The sequence below is a fragment of the Larus michahellis genome, chromosome 4 (assembly GCF_964199755.1).
Source record: "Larus michahellis chromosome 4, bLarMic1.1, whole genome shotgun sequence".
In the NCBI taxonomy this organism is placed as follows: Eukaryota; Metazoa; Chordata; class Aves; order Charadriiformes; family Laridae; genus Larus; species Larus michahellis.
Genome location: NC_133899.1, coordinates 83,279,921 through 83,304,979, shown reverse-complemented (window position 1 = coordinate 83,304,979; position 25,059 = coordinate 83,279,921). Strand labels below are relative to the sequence as shown.

The 25,059-nt window shown below is 42.0% G+C and overlaps 1 protein-coding gene across 1 annotated transcript in view; it reads right to left on the bottom strand.

Annotated features, from left to right (window-relative positions):
* Nucleotides 1–24,107, bottom strand: part of PARVA (parvin alpha) — a 67,648-nt gene extending 43,541 nt beyond the window's left edge. Inside the window, exon 1 of the mRNA XM_074586086.1 lies at nucleotides 23,800–24,107. Within this exon, the coding sequence (XP_074442187.1) occupies nucleotides 23,800–23,935 (136 nt within the window). The 5' untranslated portion in view covers nucleotides 23,936–24,107. The remainder of the gene's footprint in view (nucleotides 1–23,799) is intronic.
* Between the last annotated feature and the right edge of the window lie 952 nt (nucleotides 24,108–25,059).

The window sequence follows — 25,059 nt, the reverse complement described above, 5'->3', positions numbered from 1 at the left end:
CCAAAACAAATCTAGCTTTTAAGTATGAGATGTTAGAGTACAATGCGTAAACTAGATATGCCCTAGTGGCTATTTTGCTGAAAATAAGTCCTGTTTTCTGGTGTATCAACTTAAAGTCCTTTTCCTCATACTAAAGCTAAAGTTAGGATTTCGAAAAGGAAAACAGAAATAATTTGTGGAATCTTGTGGAAACCTCCTGTATGTTAATGATATCATCAGTTACAAAAGCGTCTGCCAATTATATTGTACCTCCAAGAAAAATCATTCTTATTTTAAATTTATTTTTCTGCTAACTGACTGAACGCTCATGATCATAAGCATCAAATACACTGTAAGGAACTACTGGATTTTAATTAAGAGCATTCCACAGGAATAATACTAACACATGCTGAGTGATAAGCGTATATGTGCTAATACTGTTCTGTAAAGCCTTAAATTACACACTTCAGTGCATTAGACTGAAATCCTAGAAGATATTGGCACCAATTGCTGAGATTACAACTTTCAATTAAACCTAGAACTAAATTACTGGATCTCAAACCATTTCTTTAAGCCACACCTGTCTGCTAAGCCTTTCACCACATTCACACTTAATAATCTTTAACATTTTTCATCTAGAAAGCTCAAATGATCTTTCAAATTGAATCCTCGTATCTGGAAACTGAGGTACACAATAATGAAGTACCCAAACCTAACGCAGGAACCTGTGCCATGGCCACTGCTTTTGAAAGGGGTCATTGCACCTTGTTCCCAAACTTGTTGCTCATTCTAACTCTCACATGACCATCACCTCTTACACAAGCATTCACACGGCCTTATGATAAATTACATAAGGGAAGAGCTTCAGATTTAAACTAACCCACCAGTCAACAAAAAAAGGTTAGTTTTAACCTATGTCCGTTCCCGATCCCATTCATTCCACAGCCACGCAAACACTTGAATTGGCTAAAAGGAGGCGACACCCCAGGGGTTATGATCAGAGTGAGACCCCATCTTTCAGTCAGCTTGTAAGACTAATGAAACTACAGCATTAATGTTGGAACTTTCTAATACCCTGCTGTACACATGAAATCGTGCACACTCAGGACCACGTGATCACTCAGCAGAGAAGGCGAAGAGGAGAAGGTGAACATTAGAGAAAATGCAACCAACATTAAGGGATGGATCTTTGGAAAGTTCACAGTAAAACTGAGAAACTCCTTATAAAGCACGCTAAAGGTACTAAAAACTTCACATGGTCAGAGGCCCAATGGGAAAATTCATCCAAGAAAATATCTGGAGAGGGGTTTAGTAAATGTACATAAAAAGAGTTGCCAATGACAAATTGTTGGAGGCTGGCAGAGCATTCTGAAAAGCAATCATATGCATCTCATACTCGTCTACAGCTGTACATCTCTGGCCAGTTAAGTGCTGAGCTGGTCAGGCCTCCGCTTGCCAGTTTTCATGTTAACTAGCAGATATAAGAGAGAGAGTTGCTATTTATGAAAATGCATATTAAGTGAAATACTAAATTAAAAAAAATAAATAAAAATCTAACATTCTTATTTAGATTATAAACATTAGAGAAGTGCCAGATAATCATACCCACTGGTGTAATTCAGATTTTTTTTCAAGACCTGAAGCAGTAAGATTTTTCTGGAGACTTTAGATGGTCTTCTCCAATGAAATATCCAGAGGAAATACTTACCTTTTGGGGGCAAAGGGAACAGAAATTGCACCTGGTCCATGCGTGTAAATTAATACAGCTGAGTGTGTAGCCACTATTTAGGAAGTGTGCTCTAGATGGGCACATCTCAGGTTGGGATTTTCAGAGCCAAATAGTAGACCTGGCAACAGAATGTTATATTGAGTCAGCACAGCAAAATTCTCTAGTTGGCTTTGAAAACCTCAGTCATGTTTCCATCTAACTGAAGAAAAAAGAAAGAAGAAGGGAAAAAAAAAAAAAGAAAACAAAAAATAGAAATGCCTTCCTCCTGATCCAGGACTACTCTCTATTTGAAAAAGTGTTTAACTGTTCTTCTAAATAATGTAAAGCTTACTCAGACTAAGTCTCACCAAGAAACATTTGACCCAACTTCATATGAATTTCATATGGCAGAATACTCAAATTTTCTTAAAACCTCATGCCCATACTCTTGGCCAAGCCACAGCTGAAGAGCTGCATGAACGCTGTGCATGGTGGAAAAGCAGCAGAGACACAGGGGAGAGCTTTGCACGTGCACTTTCACACATGGAATACCATGCCCAGTTCTGGGCTCTCCTGTGCATATGGAGCTAGTGGAGAGAGTCCAGTGAAGGCCCACAAAAATGATTAATGGCCTGGAGCATCTCTCATGAGGAGAGGCTGAGAGAGCTGGGACTGTTTAGCCTAAAGAAGGCTCAGGGGGATCTCATCAATGTGCACAAATAGTGACAGGACAGGACCAGAGGTAATGGGCACAAACCAACATACAGGAGGTTCCTTCTGAACATCAGGAAAAACATTTTTACTGTGAGGGTGACCAAGCACTGGCATAGGTTGCCCAGAGAGGTTGTAGAGTCCCCATCTTTGGAGATATTCAAAAGCCATCTGGACATGCTGGCTCTAGGTGGCCCTACTTGGGCAGGGGGCTTGGACCAGATGTCCTCCAGAGGTCCCTTCCAACCTCAGCCATTCTGTAACACTCCAGGTACACAGTGTATCTTTGTAGCTCAGCAATGACACTGTCATGAGCAATTGTGAATGGATGGAGACATATGACCTACCTCCCATCACACTGCCTGTATGAACCCAAAGTCCCAAGGGTCTGGTACACACAGTGATTATTCAACTCAGAAATGCTCAGAAGGTTCAACTATTGATACAAATTGCAGAACAAGACTCCCACTGCAAGAGCAAAGAATTGAGTAAAGAATCCACCAGGCTATGAATGCCCTCAACCACTCTTTCCACACACAGACAAGGCTGTCTAATGAAATCTAAGCCACTTGAATATACAGGAACACCTTATTCTTTTCTTGAATTCCTACAAAGAGTTAGATTCATTTAGTACCTTGGTAAAAACCGGTATTGCACAAATATGCTCTGTTACAAGTCAAAACTATTAAGAATTATTTCATCTTTTCTCTTATCTGATGTTTGATGTATTTCAATAAGTATTATACACACCAGGAAATAAACAACCTGTGTCCTTCGAGAGGAAACTGTGAAGTTAACATATATCACTTCTGAATAAAGAAATGATTCTCTCCTTTTCCAGAGACCGACGTGACAAAAGCAAGTGGTTGTTTTCTCCAGATGAAACCCCTGAAACTGTACATTCTAGCCCATACTCTGTAGTATGCTTTGAAGCAAAAATAAAAATGCTTGGGTTGCTGCTTCTTCTGCAAAGGTTTCAATGACAGTAACAACAATGTATGCTAACACTTTTAAAGCCTGGGGAACTAAACAATAAGAAAGACTCCGCTAACCATAGAATCCTCTACAGTGCCTGGATGAAACAACTGAAGAAAACTGCTGCAGCTGATTGTACCGTCTCTAGGTCTTGGCATTCATTATTTAAGTTCAGTGGAAACTGTTCAGCCTTGAAGCAGACTGACTCATGCACTTTAACTTTCAATTTCCTGCAAACGATCCATTAGTTTTTGGCAAGTTTTATACTGCACAGTACTTCCATGAAAAGGGCAGTTCTCAAACTCTTCCGATTTCAACAGCGTTTTTTGTAACAGAATTTTAGTGAAGATAGAATTTGTAGATATTCATGCTCTGACGAAACTGAATGTGATCCCCACCTGAAGACATCCAACATACTTACCAGAGGTAGAAGAATGTTCTCTTCAAATGTAGTCATTGGGACAAATCCTGCTGGGCTATACTATACACTCCTTATGAGGCAGTGGGCATTTATAAGAGAACAAAAGCTGGGTTTAGATGTGCAGATTTATCTGACAAGGAAAGTAAAAAAAATATCTACGTACTATCTACATTTCTCCCAAAAGTGCACCACCTAATGCTATACTTCTCTGGGTTTACAATGGCTGAAGTGAGCCACTTGATAAATGCTAATTTTGTCATTTGCAACTCCGATTGTTTTTAAATTTACCATTCCCTTCAAATATTTTGTCACCAAGTGGTATCCAAAATATGTCAGTAACTCAAAATGGAAAATAACTGTGGTATCCCCAATGCCACCATTCGGTAACTGTAGATAAATGTGGTCTGGTAAACGGTCACTAGTAAAATTATTCTTATTCCATCCCCAGGATATAATTATTTAAAGATGAGAAAAGAGATGGAAGTATCAACAAACATACATGTGAATATAGTTTTCAAAGTACTTGGTAGGATTCCAAATCCATGTGCTCCAGTTCAGCTGATACAGTAGAAAAGCTTTCCCTCCTAAAATTAATTTTTTTTTCATTTGTGCACCTTGCAGAGTGTGGGGCTGGAGTCTTGTGTCTATCCACATTCTAAGAATATTACAGTAAACAGATTTCCTCACCTCAGCATATCAAACCTCAATCTACACAAAGCAATAGTAAACAGCTTGAAGACTTTTCATGTTAAGTCAGGTCTCCAGCCCTCTCTCCTGGGACTGTCATCTGAGATTTGCAAGATATTCTACCCTTTGTAAGAACTGATCCAATCTCATCCAAATAATTTTACTTAAGTGATGGAACTGTCAAATGGTAGTAGATTTTTGGCCACTATGGGAAAGTTTAGATGCGATAAACTAGGCAAGATGGACGAGTAGCAAAAAAGTTTTATAAAACAGAAGCAAGCTCCAGGATGTTTTGAAGGGGTTACTTTTAAGAGTTCAAAAGATACATTGTGTTAGTCTAACAGGGGATTAAAACATTGTGGGAATTTAAGTAGCTATTTAGGCACCTCGATCTGGTATGTACTTGGGTGTCCAAAAGACACCTACCAGCTCTACAGGTGCCTGCATCTCAGCTGGTAAAGTCCGCCAGATATCTACTCCCTAGTGCTGGACATGAACACAGACATAAACCTGACTCAAAACACAGGCGCTTATTTCCCAGCCTCCTTTCCCAAGCCAGACTTTGCACAAGTACTTCCACTGTAAATAAGATAAGCAAAGATGGCAAACCAAAGTTACAATAATTATTACCTACTGCAGAGGGTTACCTTACTTTCTGCACAAGCATTGTGGCATTCGATGTTTCATGACAACGCTAAGTTTTCCATATTTTCTTGTTATGTAAGTTACTATTCTGCACTTCAGAAAGAACTCTCTCCTACTTTCATGAAACCACTAGGAAGTATTCCCAAAGACTGGTTAAATGCTCAAACAATTAGCATAAACCTAACCCCTTTCTTTCTTTTTTTAATGCACTCTAATTTCCCCATTTCTAAAATGTGTAATTTCTTGCAGCTATGCTTAAGGTTCAGTCTGACACATCTGCTTCACTCTTTCCACTCATTTTTAAGCCTTAACATAGTATGTGCCTGATGCAGTTCTTAAGCTCTGCCCACTCTGACTTGATCCATGTATGCACCACTTTGAGCACATGAATGGTTTCTTGACTTGTCTACTTGACTTGTCTACTTGCATGTTTATTGTTAAGTGAGGAATTAAGGGGTTTGTCAGACTGATCCCAAGTGCTTAGCATCTGAACAGCATGAATTTTTACTCAATTGAGTAAGAAAACCTTTCCCAAAGTTTCATCTCTCTGTCCATGCTAACTGCCTACATCCGTCTCTACTTTCCTGACAAAAGAATAAAATTTACAGACATTCTTATCTCTCTGGGATTTATTACTGAAACTGGAGACCCGATGGTTTGATCTGGGGAATCAAATGAAGCAGAGCTCGTATACTAGTCATCTAGGGGTTAAGCTAATTTGTTAGTGCCCTTGCTGCTTCTTGCCGTCAGCCACTATGCATCCACTCTTTAAATTCTGAAAAGAACACTGACCTTTAATCTGTGGTATTAGTTCCTTTGACAAAATGGAAGATTATGTCTTTTTCCCCACAAGCCTTCATGCGAAGCTTAGCCAGCTTCCATCTGGTCTGGCTAATTAAATGTAAGTTAACATTACGTTATGAGCCAGCTCCAGCCCACAGACCTTCTATTCTGCAACTGCACATTTATTAATTGGCCAAACTATTTGACTATTTAATTCCAATTTTTGATTACTTCTATTTTCTTCACTCCCTCATGAAAACAGGGAAATGTTTTTGAAGACATATTTGCATAATTTCAGCTCAGAAACACAAAACATTAAGACATGGTAATAAGATTCTGAGCAGCCATAAAATTGTCGGTTTTTTTAATTCTGTATTTGACATGTTAATAAAGTACCGTCATAACAGTGTGAAGGATCTGCCTGTTATGCACAAGATCGGGAATCACTGGAGCTGTACTCTTTGAAGCTGGCTGTGACCCACAATATGGCCCTATATGTACTAAAACTAGAGCCAGTTGTTGTATTCCTTATTCAGTCAAAACTTTCTTTGACCTTAATGGGCATTCTGTCTGAATGAAGAACAAAGAGATCAGATCTAATAAGGGGAGTTACTAATTGTAATCATGCCCACAGTTAACTTTCGATAAAATTCGTTTGGAAAACTGAAAATACAGAGGCTATACTAAGTCAAAATAGTGCTTTGCACTATTTTATTTTTAATATTAACTCTAGGTAGCTCTTGTATGTAATCTGTTTTGCTGTATTTAACATTACATGTTAGAGAGGAAAACTATAAGCTTTAAGACTTTTAAAATAAATAATGCGGCAAAGTTAGATTTATGAATTTGTTTTAACACCTGATACTACTTTGAGAAATATTGTTATTAAGTACAATAGCTTAAACCTCTTAACCAAATCCTTCTCCTTTGGGATAGAGGCAAAGATCACATTAACAAAAGCTATTTCTTCATATATTTATCTAATATAATGCCCGCTGCAACAGTATGTAAAGCAAAGTAAAAAAATGCAAAACTCAGAAAATCATTCACACAAACACAAAAACTGAACACCAAATGAACTGTGAATTGTTCTTGAAAAAAAAAAAAACAAAAAACAAACCACTACCAAAAAAAACAGTTAAAAGTTCAGTTTCATAAAAAATCTAAACTGTATCAAGACATGCAACAGAGTTAAAAAAACAACACAAACTGTGAATGGCACAAAGTACTACCTAATATAGCAAGACCAAACACTGAAATTAGGAGACCACTGCTTGTTTCCACTTCTTACCCTGCAACAGATCATGTGAGTCAACCCAATACACCTTTTTCTGCCTTAATTGCCCCAAGCAGATGGTATGGATAGAACAAACATTTCTCCCTTTCTATCCTCGCTCAAAGTTTCTCAGGTGTTCAGAAATGCTCAGATGAAGATGTTCTGTATAAGAGCAGACTATTAGCAGCTATTATTATGTTGGAAATAGAAATGAACAAATAATTCACTTCCAAGAATCTCTGAAAATAAAAATGTTGTGCAAGATCAACAACAGACACAAAGCATTTTTTTTTTTTATGAAGTTTGGTTATGAGATTTTCTTGTCGACTTATTCTGTTCTCTCCCCTATCCATTAAATTTTAATGATCTGCTTGATAAAAACCTTTCTCATGAACCTTTGAATCTCTGTTTTATCCTCTGCCTAGTTTGCTTTACATTTCTGCTCTTACTGTACACACCAGCTCTGTTTTCTCTGTAGCTTACCCTGGGAATGCTGTTCTGCACGTAGTGTTGTTACCTTTTACTCAGACAAAAGCAACTTAGCTCAGAACGTCTGATAAAATCCACTGGGGTAACTCCTTCAAAAATGAAACATGAGAAGGAAAATACAATCTATATTTACTAGTCCTACTCTAAGACTAGACAAAGTCTTCTTACAAATACCCATTAAGATTCAGTTCATATTAAAAATACCAGAACTGCAATACAGCAAAATGCTGAGCTCCATTCTAACACGCTTCTATCTGATTCCTGTGAACTAATTCCTGGCACTTACTCCGCTCACGCCAGCTTTCCTCGTGAACTGGAGCCACCTTGTGCCCTACACAGCACCTGCACCCTGCTGTCCGTTTGGGAAAATGTTTACAAAGAACACTGGCATTCTGGGCATGAGACAACGACTCCGAAAAAATATTTATCCGGATTCTATATAAATTGTTTCATTTGTGAGTAACTGTTTCAAGTCAGTTAAGTAAGAACAAAATAATAAAGATGCAAATCAACTGGATGCTGATTATTTTTTTGCAATCCAACCCACCACTGCAATCAGTTTTTAGGAAGTATGCAAAACAGTAAGTCACTTTGAAAACTCGTGGTATAATGAGGAACACCATCAATATTTTCCAGTTTATTAGCTGTTCTTACCTATAATTGAGAATTATAACAAAGCAGTGACAAGAATCCAAGACCATGAGCTACTTTGCTACATGTTTTATTCTGCAGTAAAACTGTAAAGTCTCTTCCTCTACAGTAACGAATTAGAGTGCACAGCACACAGCCTTAAAATATTTACAAGTGCTACAGTTCAGATTTGGCCTCTAGCCATAAAATTCAAATTCAGCTTTGAAACATCCCCAAAACTCAGGAGTTGAATATTTTTCGTCTCATTATAAAATAGGGATCACATGCATCAAATAGATCTGGACATATTTTGAGAGGCTACTGGGGCAAATTTTGATTCAGGGCCAAAACCTACCATATTCTAACAGGATCAATATCAAATGCGTTGAGGGTATGAGGGTACTGAGCCAATACATATTTTCTTTCCTTCTCAAAGCAATGGTGAGTTTCTTTATTCCAAGGGAGCAGGACAGATGTGATCACGCCTTCTAGTAAAATTAATACACATCATTTACACACGAGACCTGACATTTCTTCCTAAGCTTGAAAGAACAGGCCACCAAATAAAACAAAACCAAAACCCAAACCCCCTGAACTACATAGTTACATCAACTATTCTGGCTTTTTACCATTCTTCTTCTTCATGCACTCTGACGACAAGTTAGGCATATCATCTTTTGAATCCAGTACTGCAATACATTATACTGCATTTACTCTGAGCACTCTGACATTATCATTATCTTCTTTTGTGCCCGACAGCAACTGCAGCTCCTATAATGCCATTATTGTAATTAAGAACAATCTGAACCATTGACAGCATTGCCTCGTTTGCTCTAGAATCCCCTGTGCATTAGTGTTCTTCTAAACCAATATTTCACTATTAATAGTTTGCTGTTTTAGAACTGCCTACAGTTAAAAGAAAAGAAATTATTAGGCCTCAGCCAAACTTGATGGTTGAAGAAGAAACTTGTTAAGAAAAAAAATAAATGAAAGGCTGTACACTGGCAAACTGTTACGCTTTTCTTTACACACATTGAAAAGGGATTCACACCCTGCCAACCTATTCAGGCCGTTACCCAGGTGAGGAAGCTTATTTTGGCTTGCTTCAAAAGGACCACCTGTACAGATACAAAAGAAAACATCTCTCTCTTCTCCCACTAAATGTACCCAAAGTACTCCTCTGTCTAAACTCTCCCTTTCATTAATCCAGCTCACAGTTGGATAAGTAGGGCACAGCAATTTAGACATTCTTGTCTGGGAAATTCTGACCTTAACACTCACCCTTGCTGCACACGTGCTCTCTAGACTGACTGTACCTCTGTCCATCTGTTTGCAAAGTATGACGCCTGCTTGTCTGCTGAGCCAGGAAGGTGGTCCACCATAACCCTAGGATTGCTTAACACCCAAGTCTTTGTGTAATTCCAGGGAAACAATCAGTTGTGAGCTAAAGAAGTGCAGACACAATTGGCTGGACAGCAGTGACACAATAACGTGTACCTCTTAGAGGCTAGGGCCAGAAAGCCCATGGCCAGGCAATGAGAAGCAACTGCCATTTTCCCTCTGCAGTAAATGAGAAGCTGGAGTATTAAGTCCAAACATAAAAGAAATCAGCAGTCATTACATGCATGCTATCTGAAAAAGGGCTATGTTGAAGTCTACCTATTGAACATTATGAGTAACTTGGAGCTTTATATATTTTTAGTAGACATGAACACAGGAAAGCACTATAGGGAAATGACCAAAGAAACATGGATAGTGGAAAAAGCTGGTATCTCCAAAGGATAAGACAGAAAAACAAGTACAAAAAAAATTACTTCATTACTCCCTTTCTCCATCCTGTTTCTAGCATAGTTAACTTGACCTGAATTGTTTGCTTGTGCACTGCTGCAGCTAACAAAGCCAAGAGGCCATCTCTAATTAGAGCACTTGAAAGTTGTCTTACTGCATGCAAAGGCAGGCAAAAGAGATATAAGCACTACATGAGACTTCAGTACAAACACTAAAGATGTGGTGATGGATTTTTCTTCTTGTAAACACACATTCCATTAAAAAATTATGAACCCTATACTAATGAAACACTCAGGAAATTATAATGTTTAGACTACATCTAGGGTTTTTTATGTTTTTGCAGTATGAGATGGTATTTTCATGTCTGGGACATCTCTACCGTTTTGGAGAACAGCAGCTTCTCCTCACTCTACCACACCCTTCAGTCTCTGCTCAGAGCTTTTGAAGGGAGGTAGTGGTCGCTGAAAATTGTTGCACCCCCTTCCTTCCACCCTGACTAAAGTCCCTTTTTCCAAGTGGAATTTCATAGGTTTCACTGTGAATAAAGCTTAGTATCACCCACCGCTGGGTCCGTGCCATAGACTGCTCTAACACTCCACAGGAAGGGAAAAGGGCAGAATCAGCTCTATGCTAAGCAGAAATCAGAGAAGCCAGGACTTAACCACGACTACAACTACCAAGAATGACTCACAGAAATATATATTCTAGGTGTTTTCTTTTGCAAGAATAATTATCTAAGAAAAACAAGATGATTGTCAACCATGGTACACTATATGGTGCTTAACACAAATATCAATAAGAAGTCATGAAGAGAAATGAAAAGACTAAAAGCAAAGCAGTATTGGTAACTCATGACCAATGTGCTCTCTTTAATTTTGTATTAAATCCACATATACGATAAGAACATTTTATGCAATTATTTCACAGGGACTACTAGAAAACTAAAAGGAAAGCAGAACATTTGGGAGACTGTAGAGCCCTGTTACTTAACCCTGCAATTCTTCAATATTTTGAGTAAGGTCATCACTTGGTTGAACAGTGGCACAGTCTAGAGCCAGGTGCAGGATTAGGGTGAACAGATGGTGACTAATCTTCCTAATACAGCTCTGCCAATACAACTCACTCTTCACCAGCCACATCCCTGTTTTTCTTTTTTTCTGGCCCTCGGTTTTCTCTGGCGTGAGCACAGGTTGTCAAAGGGGTAGTTGCATGGTAGGCTATTCACATAAGGCTGCTGATCTGATTTTGCTTTTGGTCCAAGACATCTTTTGTTTGCATTTCAGTCTGGCCACCAAAGTGAATTAACTCACTGGCGCACTCAACACACACATACACACCCAATCACAAGAGAGACAAGGGTATTAAAACCAAGTAATGTTATTCTATTAATAAGTATTAGCACACCAGACAGAAGATGTATGATGATATGTATAAAAAGCAATGCTCTGAGTGCCTTGCAACTCAGTGCTCTGAATACAGCTACACACTCAAACCAGCACAGGAACTACTCCGAGCTGGAGAAGACACAAGGAATACACAGAGAGCAAGCTATGCCTTCAGCCCCACCCCAGCCCTGCATTTGGAAGAGCTGCAAGAGAAAATGTGAAGCACTACAAAATATCCCGCCTTCCAGCTCATCATCTCTTATGCAAAATGGCATCACACTGCTCCCAGCACAGCACTGACTGCACCTAGCACAGTGTTAACTGCACTTTCAAGGGTCATCTCTTTTTGGTTTTGGCTGCAGCTAAGCTAAGAAAATAGCCTATCATTACAGATACAAGTCAACAGCACCATATATTTTAACAGGAACTGGTGTGGGGAGGAAGAGGACAGAAGCAGCAGATGGGAAAGCAACAAAATTTTAGGTACACCTCAACCACTGCTTTTCTAAAGTTTCACTTCACAAAGAACTGTGCCCCTACAACTGCTGATTTCACCTTCAGCAACAACAGCATTTTGCTGAAAAAGGCTGCAGAACTCTGTGTATTAAGTTAACAGGAAGCATTTGATCTCAGATACAGTGAAGTAACAAAAGAACTGGACTGTCCTTATCTTAATCTCAGCGAGAAAGGCAGACAGCCGAGTATTAAACTATTCGGTCTGCAGCAAGGGCACGGTTTACTGATTGCAAAAGGCATTAAAGTGAGAAAAGAAAAAGTAGGATATATCCCAGAGATTCTGTCCAAGGGAGATTCACAGAAGCACAGACCTGCACTTGCAGGAAGCTGCCTTTAAGCTGACGGCTTTCAGAAGATGTAGAACCCCACAAGCAGTAATCAAACTCAGCGAGAACTCTTTGTCAGTCCTGGTCTCTTGGTCTTCTCTTCCCCTCAGGGCAGATTCCTTAAACACTAAGGGAAACGTTGGAGTTCTAAAACTACAGATTCTCTTGACAGCAAGATCACTTTAGTGAGGATGAAAATAAGAACTTCACATTTACTCTCTTCTACAGCTTTACTTGGTTATATCCACCTTCATGTTGAAGACGGCTATATCCACCTTCACATCGAAGATTGGGTGAATGTTTTTATGAGTCTGATATTAAAGAGCGTATTTCAAATCTGGAGATGTAAAGAAAAACTAAAGGTACATCAGTCTAAGCTGGTCTCTAGCTGTTTTTTTCTTCTTCCCATGGGTCTGTCCTGTAATTTGCAAGCACTGGAGGCTCTTCAACTACTTGTTTAATGCTGATTTTACTTCACCTCTTTAATCTTTTTTACCTTTCATCTAGATAATTGCTATGCATCTAGCCAACCACAGCAGATACCGAAAAGAACTGACAGAGTATGCTGTCACGATGCCTTCATCACACCTGATCAGTCAGAGGGAAGAGGCTGGTGGACCAGACCCATCCACCCTTCCCTCAGTTGAAATACTGAGCCATCAGACACCTGAATCTTTAGATGACCTCCAGAGGTCCCTTCCAAACCTAACTATTGAAGAATTCTGCAACGCAAGCTTGTCAGTCTCTGTGACAGCACAGTCCAGCTGGCAGCTTGTGACCACCACCCCTTCCCCACAGATGGGGAACAGCTGTTGTAACAACAAGCACTGCCAAACCACCAAGCACCCTCATCCATGTCTGCTCACAGGACCCTAAAGAGCTCAGCAGTGACTGCTTCAACCCAGGTAGCGCAAGCAGAGGGGGGAAGCAGCTGCTGCTGAAGAGAAAAGAGGAGAGGAAGGGATGGACACAGCCTTACAGAAGACATCCTCCCTCCCCCTGCCCTCCAGCCCTGTCCCTCCTCCCAGCCCAGCAGCACCTCATAGAGCAGCTGCTTTCTGCAGCCAGACCCCTTGCTCGGCTCCTCTTCACCACCCTCCTTCCTTTAACTGTTCCACGCATGTTTACTTTTATCCTGTATGAAAACTATAGGCTCAGATGATGACAAACTGCTCAATTGGGAGAAACACGGGAAATAAAAGGCATACTTCTGTAACAGCTGACTTGCCCACATAATCTAAGTCTGCTTTTGGAAGTCAAATACAAAGACAGAGTTCAGTGGCTCTATGTCCAAATGCAGGTAGTCAGAGAACAACAGAATTAATGGCCATATTGGGTCAGAACAGCAGATCAAAGTCCAGGGCCCCAGCCCCTGGCAGAAATGTATTCTTAACAATACAAACAGGGAAAGGCAAACCAACAGAATTTTTTTCCTTGGTATAAGCTTCCTAATAGCCAGGGATTTCCTAATTTCTGAATCTGAAATGTCTATGATGGCCTACATGATTTGCATGTGGGCCACTACAGATTTTTTTTTTCATCTAGAATCCACCCAGGCCCATTTTTGGCCCTCTCTCCCTTTTAAAAAATATTTCTGGCATCCAAAATATCCTATAGCAATAAGTTTCAGAACTTAATCATGCACAGAGTAAAAAAAAAATAAAAAAAATATTCTGTGCCACTTCAGTTAGTTTAAAAGCAACTGGATGGACTTAACAATTGCAGGTACTCTTCTGGGAACAGGCAGGAGCCCAGCTCTGTGTCCTCTTCATACACATCCCCTACTGCATGCATGAGTCCTCCTGCCTCCAGTGAGTCACTGCCACAGGCCCCTCTGCCTCCTCTCTGGCAGTGCTGTGTTTTGTGCTAATCTCAACCCTGTCAGCACATTTTACATATCCTATGTTTTACAATTCAGTATGATCTAAACCCTTCATAGATGTTTACACATGCTAGGAGACATTCACATAAAGCAGGCACTGATACACCTAGCTCTAGGATGCTAGGATACCTCTGGATATAGGCCCAATAACCTGTCTGGCAAAAATGTAGGCATTTGGGACTCACACATTCCTACACATTTGATTGCTGTAGATAGAACACACGGACCAAGCATAATTGAACTGGGCCCTACATGATTAATTGGTTAAAACAATGACTTTTTTAGAATAAGTTTGGTATTATCTGTGACTTCTGAGATTCAGAAATGCATTCACAGGTAATATTTTCATATCTTTCTCTGAACCAACCAGAGCCAAAGCCTATTAAAAAAAACAAACAAACAAAAAAAACCACCACAAAAAAAATTCTCTTGAAACCAAAACCAAAGAGAAACTGCATTAGATTAAATTCCCAATAAGATCACGAGCCCTAGAAAATACTGAAATGCCAGAAATAATGTTAAAATGCATTTTATGTGAGGAAAAAAGCCAGAAAAATATGCAAGATATACAGATAAAGAGCTCTAGGTTGCAAATTACTGCATGCAGGGGCTCTTCCCACTGTTTGTGAAAGTATAGTGCCTAACATAATAGGATCTGGCCCTCAATTTCACCACATATAAACAACAATAGATGCATAACAATGTCTTACAGATAATAGCTAACAGAGCTGATTAGTTTCTGTTTATTGCAAAGAGCAGCACTTGAGGACAGAGGAGGCAGAGGCAGGAAGGTAAGACAGAGGCAGACCCAAAAGCTATCAAAGGCTACAGCAGTTACTCTTTCATCTGCACGAACCCAGCACAGCACAGCTTGACAGATGACAAGCAGCTTCAAGCATGTCAGGGCTGTCATTTACATATATGCCAGAGAGTTGCATCTGGAGGCCTATTGCTATCACAGCATAAGCAACAGTTGGGTGTTCTGTCTACGCTGACAGAAGCGTTTCAGAGGCAATTATCTTTCTTTCTACCGAGCAATTCCTTCAACGGTCAGAGCACAGAGACCTCCCCAGATATCCCCTGACAATTTGGATTCAAAGGATGGGAACAAAAACCCAATGCTCTCCTCTTGAGTAGTTTCTCTCCCTTTCATACACTGCAGATGTGCTCAGAAGGCTCACAGCAATCAAATAACAATAAAGCAAGCAGGTAAATCTTCCACCCATTTTTCTTTTCACTTTACATGTTACTTCCACTTAAGAGAAGTATTTTATCTACTTAACAGAACTTGCTCCAAGGCAGTAATTATTTCATTGGTGGTACTAATAGGTTTTATCCAGCATCAGCTACGCAGCTGTCTGTGATGCACCTGTGGACCAGCAGGGACATGGGAATATGTAACACACTATGTAGGGAAAAGATTACAAGCACATTTCAGTTGCTATGCAGTAAGGTTGGCGGTGAAGTGCATTATGTGAGACACCAAAAAGAAGCTGTTCAGCTACTCCGATGGCACAAGAAGGCCTAGGGTTGATGTACTGATATGCTGCAGTAAAAGACAGAAATTCAAAAGTACTGATATAAAAGTGATGATAAAACCTTTGCCATTTCCTTTTAACAGAAAATGCTGTATGACATCTTCAGAGCACCAGTATGAAATTAGCATTCAGTGACCCATTTTCACAATTTGCACTATGTATTAGCAAATACAATGCTAGGACATATATCAGTTCTTCTTTTGGCTCTGTCTGCATTTTAAATACAGCATCAGGTGAGAGCAGTAGAAAAGAAAAAGCCTGCAAATAATTTAAGCTAGTCTAGAATGTCTCACATTAGAAAGAGACGAAAAAGTCTACTGATAGGAAAAAACAGTCCTTCGTACCAGTAGTGCATTACTCTACTCAAAAAGAAGTTGCAGAAACAGGTCCAAAGAAAATAATTCAAATATGTCAATTAAAATTCAGCAGAACACTTCTTGTATACTAAGAAATACATTTATTTAATAGTAAAATGCCCATAGCCAGACCAGGGCATGGTCTCTTGCACAACAAGGCATTTTAGTCATGGATTCCAGAAAGACAAAAATTTTACTTAAAACACCTGAACAGCTCTTATCACCCTACACTTAATCTGTATTTGTTCTAAATTCGTATTATTCTATGAAATGCATGATGGCAACAAAATAAAGATTAAGAAATTGAAGGTTATTATCAAGAAACAGCAGAATCTACATTTTTTTACGCTGTTAACATACTCTTCCCTTAGGATTACAGAGAATACAGCCCACTGTGACCTCAGATACCAAAATGAAATAAAAAGGAAACATAGAAAAGGAAGAAATACCATAAGTGGAAGCTAGAAGAAAATTCATTCCTTCCCTGCCCATCAACACCAAATAAACTAGTCAGAAGAGCAGTCAAATTACTGAAATTGATGTCATATCAATTGGGAAACCGACTGAGCCCATACAATGAGCAGTAATTGCTTTCTACCAAATTCATGGGTCCAAGCTGTCTGTTTCCCATCTGCTCCTATGCAATTTAAGCAATTCTGAACTTTACTCTCCAGTCCCAAATGTGTCACAAATTTATTGGCATGTCAGGGGCCAATTCTTAAGATTCTCCACTACGGTAAGCTATTAGGAAGAGTGAAATTTCTGTGTCTGTAATTGCCAGGCCAGGAAAATTCAAGGAGGACAATCACACATGACCTTACTGAACCCACCATGAAAAATTCATAAGATAACACAACACACCCCCCTGCATCTAAAAAAGGAGGTCATTCTGTTCTTTCCTTGCACTTGTATAAAGATATGTTTAGTACACAATGCAGACTACTATAAGAAGCTTACAATAAATTTTAATTTGCGGTTGGGTTTTGCTAATACGATGAGCTCCACCATGCATCTTAACTCCCGCTAGATAAGGACTGGAATCTGCCAGTAGCATATATAGGGTGGCTCAGTCTTTGAATGCTTTTCAGAAATGAAAGGGACAGAATCTTACTCTAAACTGCAGATAATTTTGGCATACAACAGTTCAGTTGTAAACAGGTGATCAAATATTCTAGTACTCTCTCACAGTTTTCTCATTAGATAAAAAGTTAATGAATTCCAAACATATTTAATCATTTGCAATTTTTATTACCTTAACAGAATGTATATACTATTTAAAGACACAGCTGCTCATGCTCTCACAGGAAGGACCACAGTACAATGTTCTCATCCTCAAATTACACCAATGGTGATAAGATACTGTAAACGAAAACCAGGCTAAGACCCTATGTGACAGATAACGACATTAGCAAATTCGAGCTCCAAATTTCAGATTTTATGAAATATTCTCTAATAATTAATGACAATGTATTTTCCAGATTAACATATGTCTTAAGCTATGATGAATCCCTGCTTACATCACGTGGGATAACAAGTAACAGTATCTCGGGTTACTCTCTCTGTTTTGGTCAACAACTTGTACTGTGATATTAGAGAATTCATTTCACTTGTCTAGAATGTTCACATCTCTAACATTGGTGGAATACTTACCATTGCCAAGAACTTTGAAGTTCTTAAGGAAAGGCTTGCTATATATTTTTATAAATACTTATGCATATAAACTAATGTTATTACAGAAAATCCATTTTATATTGTATTATAAACTACTTTTTCTAGATCTAAAACTAGATAGACTTTACTCTCTTTATAAATAATCTACATTACTCTTCACTGTAATGTCACTTCAGATCCTAATTTATTTTCGTTTTCTGGAGCATTTTGGCACTGGCTTTATTGTGCACTATATAAAAAAATCATTTTGACAATGATCAAAATGCCTGTTCATGGTATAAATACAAAAAAAATATACATATAATCATGTATCATCTACAACAGTTAAGTACATATATAACACAGATAGTACTAAAATGTAATTAGCATATTCCCTACAACAGATAAAACATTTCTGCATTATTTAAAAACACTAATTATTAGCCCTTGTGGTAAAATACCAAAGTAAATCAATAAGTTTCTGTCCTCTGTGTAACAGTAGAACTTATACCAATTGAAAGATAGCAAAATTTTCAGTTGCCCCTTATTTATCGTAAGAGCACCAAGTCCCACAGACTTTCTTGACCTATTGCTAAACTGTAAGACCCAGGTATGCTCCTGAGTTTTTGATTCCAGGTGTGCACCCTAAGCATGGTCTGGCTTAACACAGAGAGGCTGCAGCAGGGAACAAAACAGAGGTATGGGGGGAGCAGCCCCTTGGTAGCCCCTGACGGTGCACAGGTTGCGAAAAAAGCCACGGTAGCTCTAGGCAGGTTTATAACTCAGTTGATCAAGAGACTGGCATCTTCTGTAGAGTCTACATTCACCTAAAATTAAAGTACTTGTTCTACTGCCCATACGTTAAATGCAACAATAAATTGGAATAACCAGAATTGTTGCCTCATGAAGAAATCCTGACATAGGTGAAATCCAGAACATGGACTTCCTCTACTGGAATATTAAAATCACAAAGCACAAGACTAAGTAAAAGGGGAAATGAATACCCCACACAGAAAAAAATCACAGCATTATTTCTGAAGAGTTACTAACAGTTCATTGTACTTAGAGACCTTACATGATTAGAGATCAACATTCACAACGAAATGGGGTAGATATCAGACTAATAATCTGGACTACAGAATAGATCCTGATGTTCTACAAAAAAATATGAATGAATGAAGAGTAAAGGTGCCAACCAAGAGTACTCCATTCCAGTTTACAAAAGTTGAAGGTCTAAACATGGCCAGTAGAAGAAACATATTTTTTTCAAATGCCTGTAATTTATACTTGAACATTTTCTAATACATCACATGTGTCAACAGTTGAATAACCACGTGCACTCCTATGAACGAGACCTGCCACTAGATAGGTCAATTCAAGCAGGAAAAAAAAAATAAATATCAAAGAACAGAACCTAGATGAAGAAGCAAGCTGACCTCCTATATGAAGTTCCTAGCTACACTTCAAACACATCTGGAGCCCTACAAGATGTGGCAGCACAACTTAAGATGGAACCCATGTGTATCACAGCCTGCAATAAACAAGGTGACTCATTAAGAGTTTGTAAACCCTTATTTATTTCTAATGGAGGAAAGATTAGGAAAAGTAGCACAGCAAGCTGTAGGCAATCCAGGAGACTCCCCTAGTGCATGAAGGATAACTTCTTAAGCACTACCCTACCAGAGGGGATGTGATACTGGACCTAATGGATGGTCGCCAACACAAGTGAGTTAAACGGTGACATCAAGATTGGAGGCAGCCTAGGCTTCAGTGATCATGCACTGGTGGAGTTTGCAGTCCTGTCAGGCAAAGAGTCAAGTCAGGACCCTGAAATTTAAGACAGCAAACTTCCAGCTCTTCAAGGAGTTAGTCAACTGGACCCCTAGGAAACTGCCCTCAGGAACAAGGAAGCAGAACAGAGCTGGCAGATCTTTAAGGATGCTTTCCACAAAGCGCAAGAGCTCTTGGCCCCCAAGTATAAGAAATCAGGAAAGGAAGGCAAGAGATCGGCACGGCTAAATCAAGACCTGCTGGTCAAACTAAAGGGCAAAAAAGAGATGCACAGGCAGTGGAAGCAGGGATAGGTATCCTGGGAAGAATACAGGGATGCTGCCCGGTTGTGTAGGGATGGGGTCAGGAAGGCCAAGGCACAGCTGGAGCTGAACTTGGCAAGGGATGCAAAGAATAATAAGAAGGGCTTCTACAGGTATGTCAGCCAGAAAAGGAAGATCAAAGGAAGTGCACCCCTCTGATGAGCAAGACTGTAAAACTGGCAACAACGGCTGAAGACTCAACAACTTTTTTGCCTCAGTCTTCACTGGCAGTCTCTCTTCCCACACCTCTTGAGTGGATGGACCACAAGGCAGCAACTGGGGGAGCAAAGTCCCTCCCATTGTAACAGAAGATCAGGTTTGTGACCACCTGAGAAACCTGAACATACATAAGTCTATGGGACCTGACAAGATGCATCCCAGAGTCCTGAGGGAATTGGCTGATGTTGCCAAGCCGCTCTCCATGATATTTGAAAAGTCATGGCAGTCAGGTGAAGTCCCTGGTGCCTGGAAAAAGGGGAAAAGTGCACCCATTTTTAAAAAGGGGAGAAAGGAGGACCCTGGGAACTACTGAATTGTCAGCCTCACCTCTGTACCCAGGAAGATCATGGAGCAGGCTATGCTAGGGCACATGGTGGACAGGGAGGTGATTCGAGACAGCCAGCATGGCTTCACCAAGGGCAAGTCCTGCCTGACCAACCTAGTGGCCTTCTACAATGGAGTGACTACATCAGTGGACAAGGGAAGAGCAACGGCTGTCACCTAGCTGGACTTCTGTAAGGCCTTTGACATGGTCCCCCACAACATCCTTCTCTCTAAATTGGAGAGATACGGATTTGATGGATGGACTGTTCAGCAGATGAGGAATTAGTTGGATGGTCACATCCAGAGGATAGTGGTCAACAGCTCAATGTCCAGATGGAGACTGGTGACAAGTGGTGTCCCTCAGAGGTCTGTAGTGGGACCAGTAGTGTTCAATATCTTCATTGATGACAGAGACAGTGGGATCAAGTGGACCCTCAGCAAGTTTGCAGACGACACCAAGCTGAATGGTTCAGCTGACATGCCTGAGGGATGGGATGCCATCCAGAGGGACCTGGGCAAGCTCAGTAAGTGGACCCATGTGAATTTCATGAGGTTCAACAAGACCAAGTGCAAGGTCCTACACCTGGTTTGGGGCAACCCCTGGTATCAATACAGGCTGGGGGATGAAGGGATTAAGAGAAGTCCTGCCAAGAAGGACTTGGGGGTAACTGGTGGATGACAAGCTGGACATGAGCTAGCAACGTGCGCTTGCAGCCCAGAAAGCCAACCGTATCCTGAGCTACATCAAAAGAAGCATGGCCAGCAGGTTGAGGGAGGTGATTTTGCCCCTCTACTCTGCTCTCATGAGACCCCGCCTGGAGTACTGCCTGCAGCTCTGGAGTCCTTAGCACAGGAAAAACACAGACCTGTTGGAGCAGGTCCAGAGGAGGACACAAAAATGATCAGAGGGATGGAACACCTCTCCTATGAGGACAAGCTGAAAGAGTTGGGGTTGCTCAGCCTTACTTCAGCCTTTCAGTACTTAAAGGCGGCCTACAGGAAAGATGGAGACAGACTTTTTAGTAGTGCCTGTGGGGTAGGACGTGGGTAACAGTTTTAAACTGAAAGAGTGTAGATATAGACTAGATGTAAGGAATAAATTTTTTTACAATGAGGGTGGTGAAACACTGGAACAGGTTGCTAGAGAGGTGGTAGATGCCCCATCCCTGAAAACATTCAAGGTCAGGTTGGATGGGGCTTTGAGCAGCCTGGTCTAGTTGAAGATGTCCTTTCTCATTGCAGAGTGGTTGGACTAGATGACCTTTAAAAAGTCTTCCAACCCAAACCATTCTACGATTCTATGAAGAGGACAGGCTTCACAATAAGGATTTACCAGCTTTGAAGCCATCTGAATCTGCTGAAACAAACAAACAAACAAGGAAGATAGTATAGTATCAATCTCACTACTATTATGTTCTTCCACTAAAGAAATGTGACAAATACTTGCAGACATAAGAAGAATGTTACGGTGAATTTAATAAAATACTTTTTCTTCCATCAGCAAGTAACACTCCTCACAAAGTGAAAAAAGATTTTTCCAACACAAAGGACAAGGACAATACTAATGTTACTCCAAAATTTTAAAAGGGTAAGTATCAACATGATGAAGTAATGAAATGGCGGGTGCAGGTTTTAGTCAATAAATTTAATACAGATATAGAAGTAATAATAAGAAACATGATTTCACAGAGTACATCTTTTTGTAAGATTACAAGATTTGTGGATAAAAGTAACTGCTGCCTCAAACAGTTTGCTGGAGATTTCTGACTTAACAATATCTGTCACTAAGGAAAACAGCCTTTTTTAATAATAATACTGGACATACTAAATCTAGTATAAATACACTAAATTAAAGATCTTTAAACATACCTACAATATAGACTCATCACAGAAAACTGTCACTAGTTAAATGCCGGTAATATTCATGAATACCCTAACAGAATAATATTAACAAAAGTGAGTAACTTACAAAGTCTGCCATTATTTCATCAGCTTTGGGCCATCTGCAATGACCAGAAAAAGCCAAATAATATGAGCAGAATCGTGCAACGTGCATTCTGATTGAAAAGCAAGACCATGCATCTCAGAAAGATGATGTGGTATTTACAGAATGAGGGGCTACACTCACCAAAGTTATATCATCCTCATCTGCTACGCTAAAATACTGGTGCCTTTCATTAGCCATGTATACATCAGAAGGAAGGGTCTGCTGAGTGTAATACCCTTCTTCACACTTGCAAGCAACGAACGTTGCTTGGAAAACTGTTTAGAAGTGACTGTTACTTTGGCTCTATTTGCATCATATTTAAATTAACAACAGCTGTCAAAACGATGGGTGAGTGAGGTTAAATTCCAATTCTCTGTCTCATGGGATTTTAAACAGGCTGATTCAGTAGGGAGTAGATATTTAGTCACATGTATGGACAAAGAACCAAACTGTTTTACATGCTCTGTGTTCTTCCAAGCTCCACTGTCATGAGACAAAGGTTTTTTGCTTAGTATGAGAATAATCAGTTTAAAATTTTGATTTAATAATCAGTTAAGCCCTTGAGAAATGATTACTATTACAAACATTTAAATCAGTTGCGTGCATTATGCTGTTTTCTCAGAGCAATGTGTATCGACCATGCTGTACGCCAATATAAAGCAACAAGTTACCAGTCAAAGAGGATTTGAGCATCAAGTTTTTGTTTTTTTGCACCACAGCTTAATAGGCAAGTACTCCTGACGGGCTGCGAGGCGCGGCCGAGGCGTGCGGCGTCCGCAACCTGAACAAGCCCCAGGCCCTGCCGGCTGCGCGGAGCTGCGAGGCGCTCAGGCCCGCAGGCCTGGCAGGCCGCCGCGGCCCTCGCCACCCGGAGCGCTTCACCTACAGCGGGGAAACGCTCCCCTTCCCCAGCCCGGTCACCCCTGTCAGTCCGGCCCTGTGCCTCTCTGACCCCACCCCGCGGTACGAGCTCAGCAGTACCCCACACGCTAGGGGCACCGCTCACCCGGCCCGACCTCCGCGGCTTCCCCCCTCCCGCCGCCGCCGCCCGGGCCGCGGTGCGGCGGACCCGTCTCGGCCGCAGCGCACAGCCACCCCCGCGGCAGCGACGGTGGGTGGGGTGTCTCCCGGCCGGCGCCCGCCCGCGTTCCCGAGTTTCCCAGCCGTGGCGCGCTGGCACCGGGGAGCGGCACCGCGGGGAGAGACTCCGCGGCCCCCGCCCGGTCCCGCCGAAGCCGCGGGGACGAGGCGGCGCGCTCCTCCCTCGCCGCCTGCCTGCCCACCCCACCCCGCACGTCCTTCCCCAGTCAGCCCCTTCCTCCCACTCCCCAGAGCCTTTTCCTCTCCCCCTGTCTCCTCCTCTTCCCCCCACCCCCACCCCCCCACATTTTAAGGTAACTCCCAGGAAACGTTCAAACCTGTAATTTTTACCTTCTTTGGCTTTTTTCCTCCTTGCCAGAGTGCCGCCGAGCTTGCCCAGGAAAGAGTCATCTTTCTTTCTCGACGGGGGAGATTTAGGGGTGGGGGACTTGGGGGAAGAAGGGGACTTCTGGGGGGAGGTTGCCATGATGGCCCAGCCGCCGTTCGGGGATGGAGGAGACGGGTCCGAGGCCCCAATGCCGTGGGAGGCTGCTCCCGACTCTGAACGGAAGCGGAATTATTTCAAGCATTTGAGGCAGCTCCTGCTCCGCTCTCCCGGCTCTCCCGCTCCTTCCCTCCCTCCCGCCCGCCCTCCGCCCGCTCGGCGCCCGCCGGGGAGGGCCTGCTCCCCTCGCACGGTTCCCGCCGCCGGCCCCCTCCTCAGCCCGACGCCCCCTCCCTGTTAGCCCAACGGCCCCCTCCTCAGCACAATGGCCGCCCAACGCCACCCACCTCCCAGCCCAACGGCCGCCCAACGCCTACCCCCAGCTCAACGTCCCCCCTCCTCAGCCAAATGGCAGCCCAACGGCCACCCCTTCTCAGCCCAACAGTCGCCCAATGCCCCCCCTCCTCCACAGCCCAACGACCACCCCGAGCTAAACGTCCCCCTCTGCCAAGTGGCCCAACAGCCATGTCCTCAGCCCACGGGTCACCCACTGCCCGTTCTTCCTGCTCAACAGCCCACTCCTCAGCGCAATGGCCGCCCAACAGACTCCCCCCCCCCCCAGCCCGTCAGCCCCCACTCAGCGCGATGGCCCCCACCTCAGCCAAATGGTGGCCCAACGGCCACCCCTTCTCAGCCCCATGGCCGCCTCCTCAGCCCAACGGTCACCCAATGCCCGTTCTTCTCGCTCAACAACCCCCTCCTCATCCCAACAGCCGCCCCTACCTGCCCCTCTCATGGGGTTCAGCCATGGGCCGAGGGTCCTTGTTTCACCTGCCCTCAGGGTCTGGTCCCTCAGGCTGAGGAAAAGGGTGTTTCACACAGCCCCGAGAAGGAGAACGCCTGGCATCAGGAGCTGGGCTGGGCTTCCAGGAGGGCTGCAGCCCCAGGGTGGTATGAAGGCCATGTTCCCCTCCCAGCTGGGGGAGCCACAGCTTTTTGGGCGGGCGGCTGTATGCCGAGACACAGGACATCACCTCGTCCACGGTCCATCTGCCTCTGCTGCCTCACAGAGGAGCCAGTCATTAACGCAGGCTGGTTGGTCAAACACACCAGTGTAGGTGACCACGTGCGGAAGAGTACTAGTTAACATGGGTGCCAAAAGTTAA